The following is a 20,330-nucleotide window of genomic DNA, read 5'->3' as shown; positions in this document are numbered from 1 at the left end:
GCGCATTAATGAACAGCAATTCGTTTGTAATTAATATGTAATTAATAAGTAAACTGGTGACTAAAGATATCCCTAATTTTAGAGTGCAATGATTGAGTGTTTAAAAACGTGAACACTCTATGTCGAAACATTTTAGTGTGAAGAGATTTTATTACATTTCTGTCTCCCTTATTTTCACTTATGATTTCGCACTCTAATACTTTATTTATTTAGGACATAGTCTGGAACTGGGTACAGTATATTGAAACTTAGACATCACTTTATCAAATTTTTGCACAATTTTACTCAGACAAAAGGTACAATGTTCGAAAAGCCTAGATGATTCTTGGCAGCGTGACAGACAGTCTAGCTGAAGGTCAGAAATAGCCTTATTCATACGTCTTGCTACGGATGGTCACTCATGGAGGTTTCCCTCGCGCCAATCAAGTTTAAAATGTTCTGGTTCTTGAAGTGTGCATCGCAACATGTAATTGCTAATTCTAGTCACTACAACTTAAGTTAAAGATAGTATATTTTACAATCAGCAAAACTCTATTATTCTTTTTCTTTTTTAAAATTGAATTTATCAGAGAGAACTATTTGTTAAAATGTGCAGAGAATTTATTAAGTATTTTTATGTCTGATTAAGAAGGTTCAAACCTAGTTAATATCTAAATATCCTACGCTTTCCATTTGCTTCTTTTTATGTTTTGTGTGTGTTATCCTTGCGGGAGAACATTCTACCTCAAAATGCTGCTGTCTCTATTTGTAAGTAGGTTATATCTTAATTGTCCTCGACAAAATTTTAGATATGCTAAGCTTTCCCTTCGCTTCTTTATTAATTGTGAGCTATTGAATACTTGTAAAATTGTATTAAATGAATTAATATTTGTTGTGAAGGACCTTCATATAGTACTGAAATGTGATTTCTTTTGGTTCTAAGTTTAACTAGTCTCTTCAGCAGAGTCTACGTCTGTTGTGTGCAACAGCCGGACACCGGGCCAGTCCCGGCCTGCTGAACCCTTTCATCCGGTTCGCCTGATACATTATTGAAAATATATTTCTTTCGTAATCTTAAACTGAATCGAAAATATTTCCAGCATAAAATATTTCCAACTTGGAACATACAGTGTACCCGATAATAAATAAATAGATATCTTCTGCTTTTCTTTAGTAAATAAATATTTTGGTTGCTGTTATAATAGCTTTTGTGTTCGGTAATGTTAGTGTTCTCCATTATACATTATACATTAAATTGTACATTGTCTCGTACGGTCCTCGACGCCAGTAAGACCACTGTGATTGGCCCGCCGCCTGTTCTAGGGTTACTATATAATGTTCTGAAATGTCAAAATGCTGAGACACTTCCACCTGGCTGACTCATTATGTAAACATTAACTTTCGAGACAAGACTGCTAAGTTTCATCTTTTTGTTTAAATTATACGGTTATCATATCAAAATTATAGAATGCCGGAATTCTTCTTCTTCTTCTTCTTCTTCTTATTATTATTATTATTATTATTATTATTATTATTAATAATAATAATAATAATAATAATAATAATAATAATAATAATAATAATAATAATAATAATAATAATAATAATAATAATAATAATAATAATATAATTTTTGAAACAACTACGACGATGTTAAAGTTGTATTAGTTACAGAAACGTAATGATACTTAACCGCATATCTCACTTTTGACAGACGAAATGGTATTATGTTCTTGCAACAAGTATTTATAAAATTGAATTTGGATTAGAATTTAGCGTCCCTTTTAGCACTGAGGCTATATGAGACGTGAACCTTCAAGTTAACGTGGGATCGAAACACGAGCTCTCACCGGGAATCGAACCCGTCTCTCGCGCGCCAAAATACAAGTATTTGGAAAAGTCTTCTTAAGCCATGTATTTTAAATTACTATAATTATTCCCTTCGCAATATTAATACGGGATTTTTCATTTGTTCATTGACACCTATTAGAGGAAAAAGAAACTTTCTGTCGTTGCGTTACTGCTTGGAATCGCAAAAATAAAATAGATAAATTTTAAGAAATTTACTGAATTTTTTAATTGTATTGTTACTTTCGAAAAATTCGCACTACTGACCATCAAAGAGTTAAATTTTGATTTACAGCAGGAAGTTTTGATCAAATAGATACCAGACCTAGAGCAGGACCACAGTATGAGTCAACTCATAAATGTAGTTACTATGCTCAGTCACTTACATCACGCAAACGGTTTAAGAATTTAAATAATTTCTTGTAAATTTTAAACACAAAATGCAAAACAAAATTATATTTGATCTGACTAAATGCCGGACAATTCAAAAATAATTTAAATGTTTGCCGGACATGGTGGGAAATGATAAGAAACAGGATATTAGCGGACGTATGACAACCTTATTTAATATCACAATATTACGATAAATGACTTTGACTATATTACTATAAATGACTTTAAATATGACGATAATACTATAAATAACTTTAAATACGACAATATTACTATAAACGACTTTAAATATGACAATATTACTATAAATGATTATAAATATGGCAATATTACTAGGTATAAATGTCTAAATATGACAATAGTATTATAAATCACTTTATATATGATAATATTACCATAAATTACTTTAAATACGACAATATTTATATAAACGACTTTAAATATGATAATATTACTATAAATGACTTTAGATATAACAATATTACCATAAATGATTAGAAATATGACAATATTACTATAAATGACTTTAAATATGACAATATTACTATAAATGACCTTAAATATAACAATATTACTATAAATGACTTTAAATATGACAATATTACTATAAATGAGCTTAAATATGACAATATTACCATGAATGATCATAAATATGGCAATATTACTATAAATGACTTTAAATATAACAATATTACAATGAATGATCATAAATATGGCAATATTACTACGTATAAATGACTAAATATGGCAATATTACTACGTATAAATGACTAAATATGGCAATATTACTATAAAAGTCTTTAAATATGATATGTTCACAAGACATTAACATACCAAAACTCGGTAGAAAATGGAAGCATAGATACGAAGGGAATGGGGGGGGGGGAGGCCGAGCTACAAAAAAAAGATTGACATAAGGCAGACAATCTATACCTTTCTCATTGTACGCTATATCAATATGATAGACCACATTAGAAGACTATACATTTAACCGTAGAAACTGCGGACAAATCTGGGAATTTCGGAAAATATATGGAGACGGAAATTTTTACTCTCAAAATGTTCATATATCCGTATAAATGCTGGTGTATGGTAACCCACGTTACAGAATTTGTGGTATGAAGCATAATAATGTAATTATACTTTCGGTATCACAAAAATTGTCTTGACTAGAAAGAATGGTCTGATCAGTCCTGCCAAATAATAATAATAAAAAAGGAAGCGTAAATGTTGTAGGGTTACAGGATACGTGCACGAAACAGAATTACTCTTAGGTTGCTACAATCCGTAACTGATTATTCTTTCTGAAGGCCAGCAGCAGCGTTTGACACGGAAGGAAAAAAAAGGACACGTGTGTGGCAGGCGTCCAACAGAAGACGCCAACAAAACAGTCTACATACTTTCCTTTCTGTCTTCTTCTGAGATGAAGTGGCAGGGAAAAAAAAAGAGAGAGAGAGAGAAGAAAGTAATTATCGTTTGCGACGAGTAAATGATACTGAGAGAGAGGGAAGGAACCCACAAAACCTACGCACAAGAAAGAGCCTGAGGAAGTGAGTGGGCAATTACAGGCGTGGGACAGCATTCTCACTTGGACTGAAAATATTAGTTGCAATGTCGCTTTGATTTCTGGCACGATGTCCAAGTCTTTCAATATATTTTTGCAGCTTGAGCCCACCAAAGTTATGTTGCCAGGTTTACGTTATAGGACACACTCGTCGCTAATTGTTGAAGTTACGTAAAATATTTGATGTTTTTCTTCAATGGTACGCAAGATTACAAGGAAGTATCTGGCCACACAGCGTTTATAGGGGAAGTTAAACATAATAAGCCTACCAATACGAATATATTTAAGTAAATAATATAGTTTCATAACGCAGTATTTAATTAGAGATGGGAACGTGTCTTCCATCAAAATAATGCAATGAGCGCTACCTTTTTCTTAAGAAAACAACTGCTACGATATCGTTTCCCCAATTTTTCTGACTCACTTTGAATACCTACTGGTTTAGATACAGAATACTATTTACGATAATACACAGTAAAGTTGATCAAGAGTTTTTTTTTTCTCGCTTAATTGAAACGTCCTGCTTCCTCGTGGCTGGCGGATTAGACTCGAAGAAAAACAACTACTTATATTAGAAATAGAAGACTCAAGGGCAGCATATTCGAGAAGTAAAGCCCAACAAGGAGCATTTGCTCGGCCTGCGTCCTCAGAATTCTCATATCCCTAATATATCTGTAATCTTAAGGGATTTCGAGATATGGCCATAAGAATTCAAAACCCCACTCTTTTTCCTTACCTTCTAAGGGGAACATAAAAAAACAAAAAAGAAAAAAAACGCTGAAACAACTCTTCAATTAACATTTCTATTCTTAAGGGATTTCGAGATATGATCATGTTATTTTAACAATTCTAACCCCTCACTTTTTCTTCCTTTGTTAATTTAAATCGTACAAAATTTGTTCTATGTTAGACAAAAATGGACAAAATTCTGAGCTAGTTAAAATTCAATTTGAAGATGTCGCACTACAACTGAATGGACTCTGTTTCAGGAAGTAACTTCCAGAAGATTTTTCTTTCGTTATTTTTATCCTGCCGCAAGACCACACAATTTCAAATCCACACGCACACAACGGTAGCAACTTTAACTTCCGAGATGGGTGACGTGGAAATTTTGTTCTCGGTGATTTGACACCGTCTTACATAAAAAAAAAAAAAAAAAAGGTAACAATCATGCATCATTGCCGGGAGGATGAATCCCCCACCCCTTTCTTATTCTCCTTTTACGTGACCTTGGAAGATACTCGAAGCCGATAACAATGAACCATTTCAAGGTTTTGAGTCTACTTATATTAGAAACTTGGAATTCCATTTATGACTAAAGTTATTGCACATTAAAAAATATCAATTTGGTCGTTTCTTTAAATATGCATTTATATGCAATAACGACATAAACATGCACTAACCTCCGAAATATGCAAATATATGCACTATAAAACTCTACTATTTTACCCCAAAAGAGCTGAAACGAATTTCTGTTTAAAGAGCATATCAATATCACATCAGGGAAGAAACATGCATATATGCAAAAATCCGAAGTCTAGTCATAATGTAAAACTTGACGAGAGTGTACTTAAGGATCAGTTGCATTAGGTGTTGTGGTTATCGTACAGCAGCAATTTTGTGGTTTACATAAATATTCGATTTTCTAGAAAACTACGCATAAAGATTTAGTCTTCCATGTCATTTTGTTCAGCTGAATGAGATTTATTGATTAGTCTCATCTTCGATTTGTGGCCCCATGTAGCGTAGTCGCCAACGTTCTCGTTTGTGGTGCGAGCGGTCCCGGATTCGATTCCCGGTGAGGTCTCCCGGTCGAAAAAGTGTAAAAGCTTTTTTAGGCCAGCCATCCTGAGTGAGTTTTTCCTGCGTTCTCCCCATTCAAACCAGGCAAATGCCAGGATGGTACCTAACACACAGGTCTCAGGTCGTTTCCTTCGTTCCCTTTCCTCCGACAGTATGATCACCGAGGGACATCATTCCTCATACGTGACGGGCTAACATGGCTATAGGTGGCGAAATCCCAGAAATCTAATTCCTAATTCTTCATCTTCGATTTATTTTATATATTAAACAGAAATAACAATGCAGAATTAATTAATATCTGACAATGTCGGCAAACCGTGAATAGCAACCCACTTTGAAAATAGGTGAAGGCATATAGTTAAGTATAAATAAAGAGTGCTGTCCTGTACCGGGACATATGTAGTATAGAAAAATTTCGTTCTTCAGTATAATGTTATACATTTATACGATCTGTAACAATTTGCAGCTCATTGTTACATTATCCAATTACATTTTTGTATTGCTTTTCGTAGAGTGACGAAGGAAGTAGATGCAAATTCAGAAGAAGCAAAAGCAGCCACTCTCCAGCCATTAAATGAGAAGCAGCCTGTGGGTCGAGGCGAAAGTGGAAGAGATTCTCCAGGAATGTTAGGGCGAGGAGCAGCTCTTGGTCCTGGGAGGGGCAGAGGAAGAGGTGGAGGCCTAAGCAGTGTTTTAGGCCAGCTGGGGAAGAAGAATAAGTTGAGTACGTTGGAAAAATCAAAGCTGGACTGGGATAAATTTAAGAAAGACGAGGGAATTGAAGATGAAATCCAGACATTCAACAAAGGAAGAGATGGGTATGTTGGTCTTTATTTCTGTTCTTTGCATAAAACGTGGATTTTTCTTTCTTTCGGCATAGTTCAAGAAAATATTACTTCAAAATCTGTTCGTATACGTATAAGAAATTGGAGGATTATTCATAAAGATGTTACCGTATCATTTTATACTACATGAAAGTAGCACCACCTTAAAACATTTAAATTTACTAATGGTACGAGTAGTTATTGCGTAATAAGACTTTGCCTTTTCAACCAACCATATGACTCGAGCTCCATAGTGTCTACAAAGTCCTACCTGGAGGTCTGGTAGCTAGCGTGTATACTTTTGGTACACGAAATACCGAATTCGATTTCCAGTGGGATGACATTGAATACATTACAGTGATTTGAATTCCACTTTAAACTGTAGGTCCACGTCTTATATAGCCTCAGTGCTGAAAAGGAACTCGATACTTAAACAAGCAAAACATATAGGACAGTATTCAGAGAAAATTTGTTAATCAAGCGCTAGTCACCCAATTAGTGTCTTATTAGCGTTGTACTAAGGACTTTGTACTTTTTGCTATTCAGAGTCTGCTTGGAGTTCAGCTACTAAGTTGGTTTGAGCATGATTATCTAATACAATCCCAATACCTCGAGTGAGGAAAATAAATGGGGCAACTACGGAAATCTAGGTGTGCATGCATAGTGTGTAAAAATGAAAGTATATGAAATACGAAATTCAAAATGTTTTCTTTGTGGTTTGACATCACAACAACTTATAAATAGTTACGAAATTGAATTATAATTAATGTATTCATTCCTGAGGGATGTATTTACAGGGGAATAAGTAGAAATCAATTAATATTAGTGACAATGGAAAGATTATGTTGTAATTATAAGGGAAGATAATTTATCGATCAGTTGTGTGTATACCTCAGAAAACTGGAAATTTTCTACTCATCTCTCACTGTTTACGTAAAAAAACAGTTCTGCTATTGTAATGTCATAACAAGAGCTTAGCGAAGGACCCAAGTGCGTGCAGTTACTAGTGAGTGAAGAATACTTACGTTTGATTATAATCGTAAAGTCTCCCTATAAATGTTTCAGAGATAAATGCATGTTAGCTCCTACACTACCTCTCCAAAGTTTTCGAACATCCAGGAATTTTTTCTGGGTATTTATTGTGAACCTATTTATTTTTGGCACGGCAACTTTTCCGCTATATGTTAGAGGTATTCCTACTTGAAGTGTAAAGAGAAAAACTTATTTTCTTTGTTAAAAAAAGAAAAAAAAGAAAAATATACGAGTCGCCGTTTTATTCCTAAAATAAGTTTTTTCATTCAAACGCGAAAAAATGTCTGTAAAAACAAATAGAAACCAGTATAATGCTTAGAATGTGTTTGAGGTTAGTTTCTAATGTAGAATTAAGAGAAAACAGCAACGAAATTGAACATATGTCCCCTATATTTCGTGTAATCAATTTAAGGAATAAGCAGCAGTGTCACGTTTACACCATTTGAAGGACTTTGGTTTGAATGGAATGATATTATCTCAGTTAATATTGAAACTGGAAGTGGGAGTAAATTTTTACCACTTACGATTTTAGTAAAAAGATTAGAATGAAGACGGGGTGTATTCTTGGAACGTTTAATTGATTGCAAAATACTGCTTCTTGCTATTACTGATCATCGTCAAAACCAGAACTTGTCAGTTTCAGCCACTTCCAGTTGAATAAGGGACTAAGGAAAGATATGATACCTATTCTTAGAATGCTAATTGAGAGAAATTGTCCTCCTCCTGGATTTGAACCCGAGACCCCTTGACTATAAAAGCGACGAGTCTAAAGTTTCATCCACGGAGGACATCTGATAGAAATTCATTCTACTAATCTTGCATACTACTTAAGAGTCTCTTCAGAAGGGCAGACAGATACACAACTGCACAAATTAAATCATTGTACAGAGTTATACACATTATAAAAATAAATGGACAATTTCAAAAGGCTACAGAGTACAGAAGATCCAATTTAGTCCAAGTTAGTTCAATGAGTCTGAGATACAGCAACATAATTTCTATATTAGTAAAAGAAATGAATAAAGATGCGAATCATTTGAGTTCACACTATCTCTGAACTATTCATATACATATGCAGAAAATACTTTTGATTTCAATAAATCACTTACGTTTATGTTTCCTAGGTTTGTAATAAATGAGAAAAGATGTAGATATTTGAGATATGTGGAAACGTTACTATAAAGTTCACACGATTTGTGGCATTTTCGCTTTTATATTTATTTTTTGGTTTAAACTTTTTTTTTTTTTAATTACCTGGTTTAAACCACCTTGGTTTAGATCAGTCATCCCTGCATAGTAGTCATATTTCTATAAAACAAGACATTTTTGTTTCTTTATAAAATATCTTTCATACAGGTATCAGCACCTAAAGCCAAAAAACGATATCTTTACCTTAGAGCAGCGTTTCCCAACCGGTGTGTCGCGAGGAAATTAAAATTATTTATTATATAGCAACCAAATTGCAAGACAGGAAAAATGTGTATTTGTTTTTCACATTACTATGGACCTCTACCTCAATGGAAAAAATATTGTACATACATTACTACTACATGGTATCTACTGATACGGAAATACTGGAATTTAATTTTGATACTGGAAATACTGAAAATATACTGGAATTTTGATCCACATACTGGAAAAATTATGAAATATACAAATATCATTCTTTATAATCTAATCTGCATTTTTTTTTTCCCTCCGAAAGTCTAGGGTAATAACAAATGAAAATGAAATGAAATCTTTGAGTTTTACGTCCCATGGTTATGCCGGTTAGGCTAAAGGAGACGGTGATGATGAGTAATGAATGAAATGGTGGAATGAAGAAAGTGGGAGGAAACGGGAGAACCCACGCACACGGTGTTTGTCCACCACAAAGTTCACTTGGCGGGGGGTGGGATCGAACCCGGGACCCCTAGCACCAGAGGTGAACGCTCTACCACTGAGCCACCGCGGCCCATCCAGGGTAATAACAGTCTTGCATTATAACTAGAATAAAATAATACACAACTTAATAATACATTTATATAATACAAATAATGCTCTTAGCTCACTGTATCAGGCCTTCGAGCAGGATATCTACAGGCCATGAAAGTCATGAATTGAGGTTGTCGGTCAAAGGAAAGTAGTGAAATTGAGCTTCAGATCATGAAAAAAGTGATTTTATAGAACAACAATACTTATGTAATACAGTACCGTTACTAAAATAATAAATTGTGATTTTTCCCTAATGATCTGGCGTTAAGAGGTGACGCCATCTCTCGTGGGGTGCAGATCGTCACTAAATTCCCCCGTTCTACTAATGTTTTCAGTTTCCCTTTTTTTTTTTCCTCTCTCTCTCTCTCTTTCAATACCTCACGTATAATAACAGTGGATAAATTATATTTGTGCAATACTTCAAGTACAGTATACAGGTTGCAAACTAGTCAGTACAAGTATGCCCAATGGTGGAAAACTGAGGGTCAGTTTTAATGCTTGATATACATGTGGCACATTGCTTGTGTAAAGATTTCAGCACTTTCATAAGCAGCTACATATAAGTAATCATTTCTGTTTCAAAGGAATGAAGGCTAACTATATTTATTAAAAATAAAATATTCATTTAATTGTAAAACAATTACAAATCTGTAATCAGTAAGAGTGTGATTATACCAAAAGAACTTTTTAAAAAATCATTGTATTAGGTAAAGGAATTTGGATGATAGTTATACTGAATATACTGGAAATACACTGGAATTTTCAAATTAAAACTCAGTAGACACCCTGTACTACATAGATTGTATTTCGAAAACAGAATTTTATTAATTTTAAAAAATTGTGACGTATATTAACCATGTTAATAAATTATAAGTTTTGCTTCTTTATTGTTACAGATTATTTCGTAACCTGAAATTTTAAAATCTCATTCTATCCTTTCGACAAAACAAACACGCATACAAATTACCTCCATCTGCTTTAAAAGTACAAGAGATTTGTTTTGTTCGTTCGTTATTTAGTGATCTTCCTTAGTGAAAGGTTGGATACGGTCTTCGAAAAAGAAAATGTATTTTTAAAAACCTGAGTCCTATATTTCATTGGAATTGTTTTCTATTTTTGAATTAGAATGAAAAATAAGCATGATCGAGCTTTCGAAAAAATAACACCGGTGATTGAGCTTTTTCTTCTCTGTGGAAAGAAGGTCAGTAATCACAGAAAAAAAATTACAACGGTATTTTCTATTTACAAATAGTAATAATAATATCTGTGAGTGTGTCGCGAGAATTCAAGTTACACCCGTAGTGTGCCGCAAGTTGAAAAAGATTGGGAAACGCTGCCTTAGAGGGTACTTTATCTTCATAATTATAGCAGCAATTACTGATAGCACTGCAAAGAATTTAGATTTCCGTTCCTTTTCCGCATAATTTCTTGCGTTTTCGAGATTGAAGGAACCTTCATAGTGCATTTTGACCTCATTTCGTTTAATATTAGTATTAAAATTGCATAGTACCTTGTGATATTTACATTTAATATTACGTAATTCTCGTTCGCGATATTGTGCAGGAACTAGAGGATCCAGTTTAGAACCTACTTCGACCCACGTCCCACTCTGTATAGTATTCTTGTGTAAAGAGTTTATTTCATGATATTTTAGTTTTACTTCAGTTCCTACTGATGGGTGATGCATGTTCAGCGCATCAACCCACAATACGTTACTTTTGACTTTCTTAATCCCTAGTTCGTCACTTGATTCAAGTTACTTCCCTAGTTATCCATACACGATGTCATATCAACTTCAAAAAGATTTGAACGCCCACCGGGAATCGAACGCAGTGCCTAACTCAGTGATGACAAACGTATTGATCATTAGTCAATGAAGATCATATATTATTGTCGTGTGAATAGCACGAAAAAGTAATTGTGGTTAAAATTTGAAATTATACTAACTGAAGCACCCTGGTGTTTGTATTTGCAGGTATTTGGAACGGCAGGACTTTCTTCAAAGGACTGATGTACGACAGTTTGAGATAGAAAGGGAACTTCGTACGTCACGAAGAAGTAATAGATGAACCTTCTCAGTAGAAAGGTGGTGCATAATTTTCCTGAAGATAGACAAACTTGATTGCGTTCGATGTAACATAAGTAGCTTGACAACTGTACTCCACATCCTTGCTTCAGGTCAAAATTCTTCTGTTGTGGACTAGTGTCTTTATGTTACAACATTCAGCAGTAATCAATAATACGAAACATGGTTAGATAGAATATTCTTCAACACTTCTAACATTGTGAGCAGCGTAAGATGGGATAGAAACAAAGGTTATTCAGTTCAAGGACTGCAGAACACAGATACAAATATACATATGTACAAATAAAATTGAATCTTTTTCAATAACATCATTAACATTTTTCTTTAAAATGCAATGAGTGACATCATATTATCTTCAGTATAGCATTGCTATAATCATATCTTTGAGGAACGTGTAAATAAACAAACTGAATGTAAAATCGAAAAGTGTTGGTTTTCTGTCCACAGTTTATTTTATTTAACTTCTTCGATTGAAAATCATCTTAGAGCTTTCTTCTTCAAAGCTCAACTGTTAATATGAACATCATAACTGTTCCCAAATTATAATTTTAAAATTTATTGACATGAGCAATCATAATATTATTTCAACAAAAATTTGAAAAGAAATAACAGAACAGATAGTACTCTAAAAATGGGAGCAGTAAATTCTTTTGAAATATCAGAATTGTGTAAAATAAGTTATGGATGGAAAACCGAAAGTGTTAATATATTGAAATCTCAAACATCGTAAGTATTTTCGTGAAATTGCTGTTTATTCTACACTGTTTGTCCAAGACTCGTGATCAGCTGGGTTAACGAAGTTATGAGTACCTAGGAATTCCGTTTAAACGTTAGCTGTAGTCAGTTAGCAGTAATGAGGTTGCATTAAAATAATCATGATAATTTCTCAATGAGATGTATTTGAGATAGATGTAAGTTCTTATTGAAAACTGTCTCTAAGTTCTACTTAAATTTATTATGAGTTCTATTTTTAAAATATAAGATTGCTTCAAATGAAACATTGACCGAAACTTCCAAGCACAGTAATGTTTTGTATTATAAATATAAATGTTAATGATAATTGTTCTTCTGTTGTCCACACGCCTCCAGATTGAAGTTGGTCAAGAAATAGCTTCCTTCAGCGGTATGACAGCAGCCTAGGACCAGATGAAGTCGTAGATGATAAAACGGGGCTTATGTCAAAGTGTATCACATGCAAATTGTTGTAGTGATGTGTTGGAGATTTATTTCATTAGTTCACATCAAGAGCATTACAACTCGCACATTATTATGTCAGTACAGTCATCTGTTTATTGGTAGCCAGAAGCAACTCATGAATTTTATGATATGTAGGGTGTAAATAAAATACAGCGACGGCAGAAATGTTTCCCTGTCAGTTAGATACTCCAGTTTACTTAAAATATATTAAGTCGACGTTGAGATAGGCGATATCATTCGAAAAATTTCTAAAAAGAAAAACAAAATTCTCTTCGTGAAGCATTGGAACAAAGATGATTCCTCACCATAAATAGTAGAGTGGGGTTCCCCAGGTGATGTGTCGCTAAATACTGGATTTAGGATAAAAGTACCCTTCCTAAGAGAGAATGCGTATCATTTGCTGTGCAGCCGTATTTTACATCCACATTTAGCTCCACAGATGTAAGTTCGTCAGTAATGTGGAGAATGAAATGAACGAAACTATTCCTTTTCAACATTTTTTCACGAGTACCCTTCCCATAACCCTCATATAATATAATGGGAAACAGCTTCTAGTGACGCCATGATCTCAAATATGGAAATATCAGTAATGTCAATACAGTCAATGTTTTATTTGAAGGAATTGTATAAAGGTCTTGTCAACCCGATCATATTCTGTGGGGAATATTCAAGGTATCATTACATTTTTTATGTAAAAAATTGACATTTTGACGCATAATCCTATATTCCTGGGTGGAATATTTCCTCTCAAAATAGAATTCAGTAATAAATATATGAGGAAACTACGAACTGCTTAGTGCCTTGAGCATATTGACTGACGTGTGACAATGGTTTAAATGTTGATGGTTGATTTGAGTACTTTTATTTCCTCAGTTAATCCTATTCAGTTCCAGGACAAAATTACGACAATGTGAGAATAATATTGTACATTCAAACTCGATAAGATTGTTTTGTATTTCTATACTATTGAGAACCTTGGACGCAACAATAGTCAACTATCCCAATCAAGAGTGCAGCTCTTCAACTTCAAATATATATATATGTCACTATAGACTTCCGAGTGAAGTTATTTTATCTTCCATTCTAGTGTTTCCCAACCTGGAAGCTTTCGATTCTTGGGTATCTGTGAGAGTGACCTTCGTAATGATAAATGTTTCTCCACTCAGTTAATCTAATGATAGTAAGCGTTATAATGGTGGTAGTAAACGTATAATGGTCCTCTAATGTTATATATACGTCCCATTTCACTAATTGCTATTCTTCTTGCAAGAACATACTGCTATTGGTGCGCAACAATATTTCATCATGTTTAGTTGCCAGCAAAAACGCATACATGCCCCTATATGTTGCCAGTAATTGTGGGACGAATCGATCAATTAAGAATACATTTTTCAAAACAAATACTCTGATTTATTCATTCCTAGTTATTGGTAGAAAAAACGTGTGATATACATTTGTGCATTGCCCGTATATAAAATTCAAACTCAAGATGGCATGAAACACACTCAAGCTTATGCCCCTCCAGGTTTAAATGTTCGCTTTGTATTGGACATAACTTTCAATCTGCATTGCATAGAAGTTACCGATAGGCAAAACAGATTGGGAAACACGCATACAAAATACATGTATGCATATGATTATGAATGATTCATCGGGTTTGAAAGAGTTATACAGTATTTAAGTATTAAAACATCTATAACACATACAATGAGGAATGATACTTGAAGATATACAGAAACGTTCCAAGTTTCATACATGCTATTGCAAATGTTCAATGTGGCTTCCTTTTGTCACACCACATACATCTGTGGGGCACTGTGGCTCAGTGTAGAGTGCTTACTTCTGGGTCCCTGGTTTCATCTCCGGCCAAGAAAACTCGTAGTGGGCATCGTATCAGTGGTTTTTTTCGGAGTACTCCCGTTTTCTTCCACTTCCTCATTCCATCACATTCATTTGCCTTAATCATTGTCTCCCTTACTCGAAAGACCGTAAACGTGGGACGTTAACCTGAAAGATTTCATTTATGACATACATCTACGCGGTAGTCTAGTTCGCGCCACACGCGTCCCAGTGTTTCATCAGAAACATTTGGACGTTATATGATTTTACCTTTTACACAAGCAGCCAGTGTCTTTACCTGTCTACAGAATGCATGCTGTACAGTAGCAACGGAAAAATCACTTCTCATGTTACAAAATACAGGATGCTCTCTGTTGCATAGACGCCATTTTTTAAACGGCTTGTGTGCTACCTGTGTCACTATAAGTCAAGATTATGAATATGAGAAATTAAACTTTTACATTTGTTCTTTAGTTTCACCATTAGCACAAACGTATGGTATTAATAGTTTTCAACATCTTTTACTATAAAACCCAATGTACCTTTATAATCACCCCGTCATTTTCAATGTAACTGAAGCCATTTTCATACCTTTATGTACTAGTGAAAAAGAGAAAGAAATTATATGAATGAAAACCGAACATCCATTCACCCACGATTTGTTACACATATATATATGCGTACATATTTTTAAGAAGCTCTGTAATCTGCTCGTAATAATTAGTTTATCGTAATAATGATCAAAGTGTTCCTTACAGTGAGTAACAGAATTATTTGTAGAAGTCTTTAGAAAGAAAATTGTTCCCAAACTGGTCACGTAGTTTTCTATTTAATTTTTATATTGTTTTCATTTAGTTATTCTTACAGTAAAATCACGAGTTCAGTCACGCAAGTATCAGTTCTTTTTGTCTGCGTACTTGAATTTCTATTTGTTCAGTATTAGTCATTGGCAATGACAGGGAATTCTTTACTTTTGTATGTAGTTTTTAAGTATGAGTGTATTTAAATATATTTTAGATACATTGTCGTATAGAAAAAGCTCCTGGTGTATCAGGTGGCATGTATACCTCATATTTGTAATATCTTGATAATAACTTTTTTGTCTTTGAAATGGTTCACATGAATAAAACTGTGTTACTTGTAATTACAAAAGACTGCTCTGAATGTAATGCTTTTAAAAAGTATATAAATTCACTCTTCATCTAATGCTTTGCACGTCATTGATCCATGGCAAAATTTGTACGAGTATTCATCTCTGTATACCACTAGTTTTCTTAACAGACCAAAATCAGCCTACGTGAATACATGGGTGAATAAAAGGTACGGACCATCGCACTAAACTTTCTCTCCCCCATTTATAAAATTAACTCATATGGTGAATTTACTCCTGAGACATTTATTTATGAAATAAAAATAAAATAACAAAAGGCATTTTGGAAAAGAAAATATTCTGAAGAAAATTTATCCCCAAGAGTAAACTTTCCTTCACCGTGTTTTCAATGAGAAATAATTTGATTATATTACAGGGTACTCAATTAAATGTTGAGTTGCGAAATGTGAACAAAATCACGTGAACTGTTTTTGAAAAATTATTTGGAAAGTATTTACCTCCAAGAGTAAACTAGGCCTTGTAGATTTAACGTGTATTTAGCATAATCGAGCGGGATTCGCAAAAATTTCCGTTAATGATAGGTTTCCGGTTAACGAAAATACGCAGACCTATGCAGGAAAAAAAAAAAAAAAAAAACATATAATGGACATACTGACTAGTGGAATACAGTAAGATGATGTACTGTTTTAGTCAGTTTACAGTATTTATTTCTACTGCGAATTAATACATGCAAAACTTACAATAAACAGAAAAAATACTGTACATACGTTAATTTAATTTTTTCAATAGTCAAAGAAGGTTTTCTGTACGTATTGTTGCTTGTCTGCTAAACTTTACAGAAGGACGTTAGTTTGAAAAACCACACTAAGCATATCAGTGTCATTTGAACGTAAGGCAAATGTTACAGTTCCTTTAAACTTTTGACGGAATTTTGATAAGTCTTTAGCGTATACTCTTCTTCAGTGCCTTATTTCTCTTCTTCCTCCACATCCTCTTCTCCTTTCAGACTTCCCATATAATTCTCATTTAAAAGCATGTATATCTATCGTATATGCTTAGGTTTGCACATCACTGTCTGTTTTAATAAAAATATATTTAACTTCTCATAGGACGTCTAAAAACTTCCTAAATGCTACAATGAAATTTGAAATTTTCCGTTAGGAGGCTTATTTTGATTTGTGTTGTCCGCGTAATACTATTGCAGATTAATGAAGGGAATTTAACAAGATTTTCGCAGTAAATTTATAGGAGCGTGAAATATTTCCGTTTAGTAAAGGGTCCACTGAGCCAGCTTCTACTGTATTAAAAAAAAAATGAGTGGAATCATTTTAAGAAAATTGTCCAAGAAGAAAGAAAGAAAAAGAAAATTACAAAAGTAAACTAACGATCATAATTTTTTTTCATAATATATTATTTACGTCACGTTATAAGGTGGTTCAGGGTTCTCACATTCTGGAAAATCAGCGAAATCACGTATTTTGCGTAAAATGTCATGGAAAGTCAGGGAACGTAAATGTGTAAGACAATTCATGAAGTATAAACTATGTTTCTTCAAAACAGTCAAAGCAGAATATGAACCATTTAAAAGGAAATTCCAAAGTCTTGAGTGATTTGTTTGTTTCTTGTACTCAGAACTTCTCTCTCTCTCTCAAGGAATTTAATGAGTCTTGTGTCAAACAAAGCATTATCAAACTTTGCTGACAGTGCAGTGAAACTTCTTGCTTTGGATTTGACGATTTGACTTCAAATGAAAATTTACTAGAAATGAGAAAGGTGAACGTTGGTTTTTAAGGCAGAAAAACTACTGAAAAAATCAGATAAACTAGCTTTGAGGCTTGACTGTCGAAACTTTTTGCTGGTCACAATCAAGAAGATTGTGGAAAGGAGCCCTCTGAAATACAAACTGGTACGTCCTCTGTCAACTTTGGATCCCTGGCTACAAAAGAACAATCCAGAACTTGCTCAGACTAGGATGAAACGCATCCTACAAACTCTGCATGAGCATAACAGAATATCTGATTCTGTAGCTGAGAAAGCAGTGTCAGTTTGTCTTTCTGTACTGAAATCCAGGGGTCTGTTAGTTGACTTCAGAGAATACGAAGAGATGATTTGCAGCATCAGGTTAGATGACTTCTTTGCAAAGGTAATCTCCAAGAAACAGGAATATTCTGATTTGTAGCATTTAAAAATCTGTTTAATTTTATTCCACGGCAATGCCTCGGTGGAGGGCGGGTTCACAGTCAATAAGACATTTATTGTAGAAAACCAAATCAAAGATTCTCTAGTAGCACAGAGGCGGGTGCATGGTGCAATTATGCACTATGGAGATGTGGAGTCTATTCTTGATCGAAGAATGCTTCTCTTAGTTCGTTCAGCTCGGAGACGCTATGATGAATACCTTAAACAGAAACGAATCCAAAGTGCAGAGGGAAGTAAAATGAAAGGTGAAAGGAGAAAACTAAGTGCTGAAGTTAAGAAATTGGAAGAAGAAAGAAAAAATGGAAATTATGTTACAAACAAGAACAAGATGCTCTCATAGAACAAATTCGTGAACTGAAAGCAAAACAAAATTCTGATTAAAATGTAAATGTGAGAATTAACACGTCTCAGAATTGCTAATATTAGGCTCGGGAGAGTTGGCAATATGTTCTTGATTTGCAATGTCAAGGTATGAGTTGCTGGATCATCCATATATTATTGTAAACTTACATATTAAATTTTGTGTAAATAACAGTTACTCAGTGAACATAACAAATATGTAAAAGGTAATTAAAAGTGTGTGTGTTGGATGGCTATGGGGATGAAGAAGGCCGTTAAAAAGTGTATGATAGAATTTACCCCATATCTTCCCATTTATATTCAAGAATTTATGTCAGGGAAATCGATTTTCACTTGTTTGTGGGAACCCTGTTGTTAATGAAATATTTATTCATGAAATATGAACAAAATTACTTGTCATTTTGGAGAAAATTGTTCGGAAATAACTTATCAACTCTCCATTTTTCCCAGGAAAATAACTTACGCGTATACCTATTGCAGGATTGTTAATGAAATATTGATTTTTGAATTATAAGCAAAGTCGTTAGTCTTTTATAAGAAAATCTGATTTTTTTTATTATTATTATTATTCTCACTCTCCTTTAAATTACTGTTATTTTTGCAGGTAAAAAGAAAATTTCCTAAGCATAATTCATGGGTCAGATTCATAAATTGTTAGTTAAACGTTATGTATGATACGAGTAGAAAATTACAAAACTTTTGATACACTAATAGACCAGAGCGTCTACTGATACTGGAAATACTTGAATTATACTGGAATTTAATTTTGATACTGGAAATATACTGGAATTGTAATCCACGTACTGAAAAAAACATGAAACGGGTAATTTACCAACAGTACTTTTTTATAATAATTGTTGTAATAGTGTTAGAAACAATTTTGTATTCATTGAGATTGTAAATTTTTCCAAAGCAAGAGTTGTATACATTTTGTAATTAGACATTTAAAACAATAGGTGGAGTGGAGGGCTGTGAGGGAAGTTGGGAGGCCCTTTAAAAATGTTAAAAAATTATTTGTTTTTCAAAAAAATCAAGGTTAACTAAATTTATTAAAAATAAAATATTCTTTTGATGATAAAACAATTACAAACATGAAATCATCAAGAGTGCGATTATTCCTAAAGGACTTTAAAAAATCATTGTATTAGATACTGGAATTTTGCTGATAGTTATATTGAATATACTGGAATTTTTAACATGAAACTCAGTAGACACCCTGTAGACACGCACGAAGAAAAGAAGAATAATATACTCCTTCGACTTAATTCAAAAATTTTGTACAATACCAACTCCTTTTTCATTACTTCGATTATCTGTGCATATCTCTGGCTGTATTAACAATCCAGTCATTTTTGTATGCTTTATAACCAACGCCATACTTGTATTAGTCTATTGAATCTCATGAGATAACTAGACACCGGATGTTTAGGCAGTAACATAGGCACTAAATGTAACTCGAAATAGTGAAGATAAACACTCAATACAATTAAAAATAAATCCAAGTTATAGATAATGTTCAAAGAATATAGAAACATATCTGTTTGTAAAGAATACAGAAACATGCCTGTTTGTTAATATCTTATTTTATTGTATATTGTAATAATTTGTGTAGGTAGAGAATGATAGTCCGGGATTCTAGCCCTTCTTCTATTTATTTTACAAAAATACAAAATAGTCTTTGCGTCTACGAAGTTTGATGTATCATCCGTATGACCAGAAATAAAGGAAGTGATGTTTTGTACGGGAACCCCTTCGCTCATTGCAGCCAACGAAATGTCTTGTAGCGACTTCAGATTATGGTTCTTAGGCAACCTCCAGTGATTTTAGGAAAGAGAGAGCCTCTTCGTCGAATGCGACCTCCAGAGCTTATTAAGGGTTAGCGATCAGTGTCAACTGATGCCTCCTTTGCATCCACTTTTATAGGCCCTCTTCAGGTGGCTCGTCCTCTTTCGGTTGCCATCGTGTTGATCTTCGTGTCTTCCTGATGTGTGTGTGTCGTCCTCTTGTTTATAAACAGTAGCATGTGTCGTCTGTAAATATGTGCTCATGCTGTATAATGTGGGGATTTTTACAATATATAAAAACGAAGCTTGACATGTATTCCATGTATATTTAGTAAAT

At 33.7% G+C, this 20,330-nt stretch overlaps 1 protein-coding gene across 1 annotated transcript in view; it reads left to right on the top strand.

Moving 5' to 3' along the window:
- LOC145670430 (heterochromatin-stabilizing protein CFDP1-like) overlaps window positions 1–15,745 on the top strand; it is a 64,412-nt gene extending 48,667 nt beyond the window's left edge. The window contains exons 2-3 of the mRNA XM_081739099.1: window positions 6,100–6,405; window positions 11,393–15,745. Of these exons, the coding sequence (XP_081595225.1) occupies window positions 6,212–6,405; window positions 11,393–11,486 (288 nt within the window). The 5' untranslated portion in view covers window positions 6,100–6,211 and the 3' untranslated portion in view covers window positions 11,487–15,745. The remainder of the gene's footprint in view (window positions 1–6,099; window positions 6,406–11,392) is intronic.
- Window positions 15,746–20,330: the final 4,585 nt, after the last annotated feature.

This window comes from Thermobia domestica, chromosome 14, assembly GCF_964235325.1.
Source record: "Thermobia domestica chromosome 14, izTheDome1.hap1.1, whole genome shotgun sequence".
Lineage (NCBI taxonomy): Eukaryota > Metazoa > Arthropoda > Insecta > Zygentoma > Lepismatidae > Thermobia > Thermobia domestica.
This window is presented reverse-complemented; position numbering and strand designations above follow the sequence as displayed.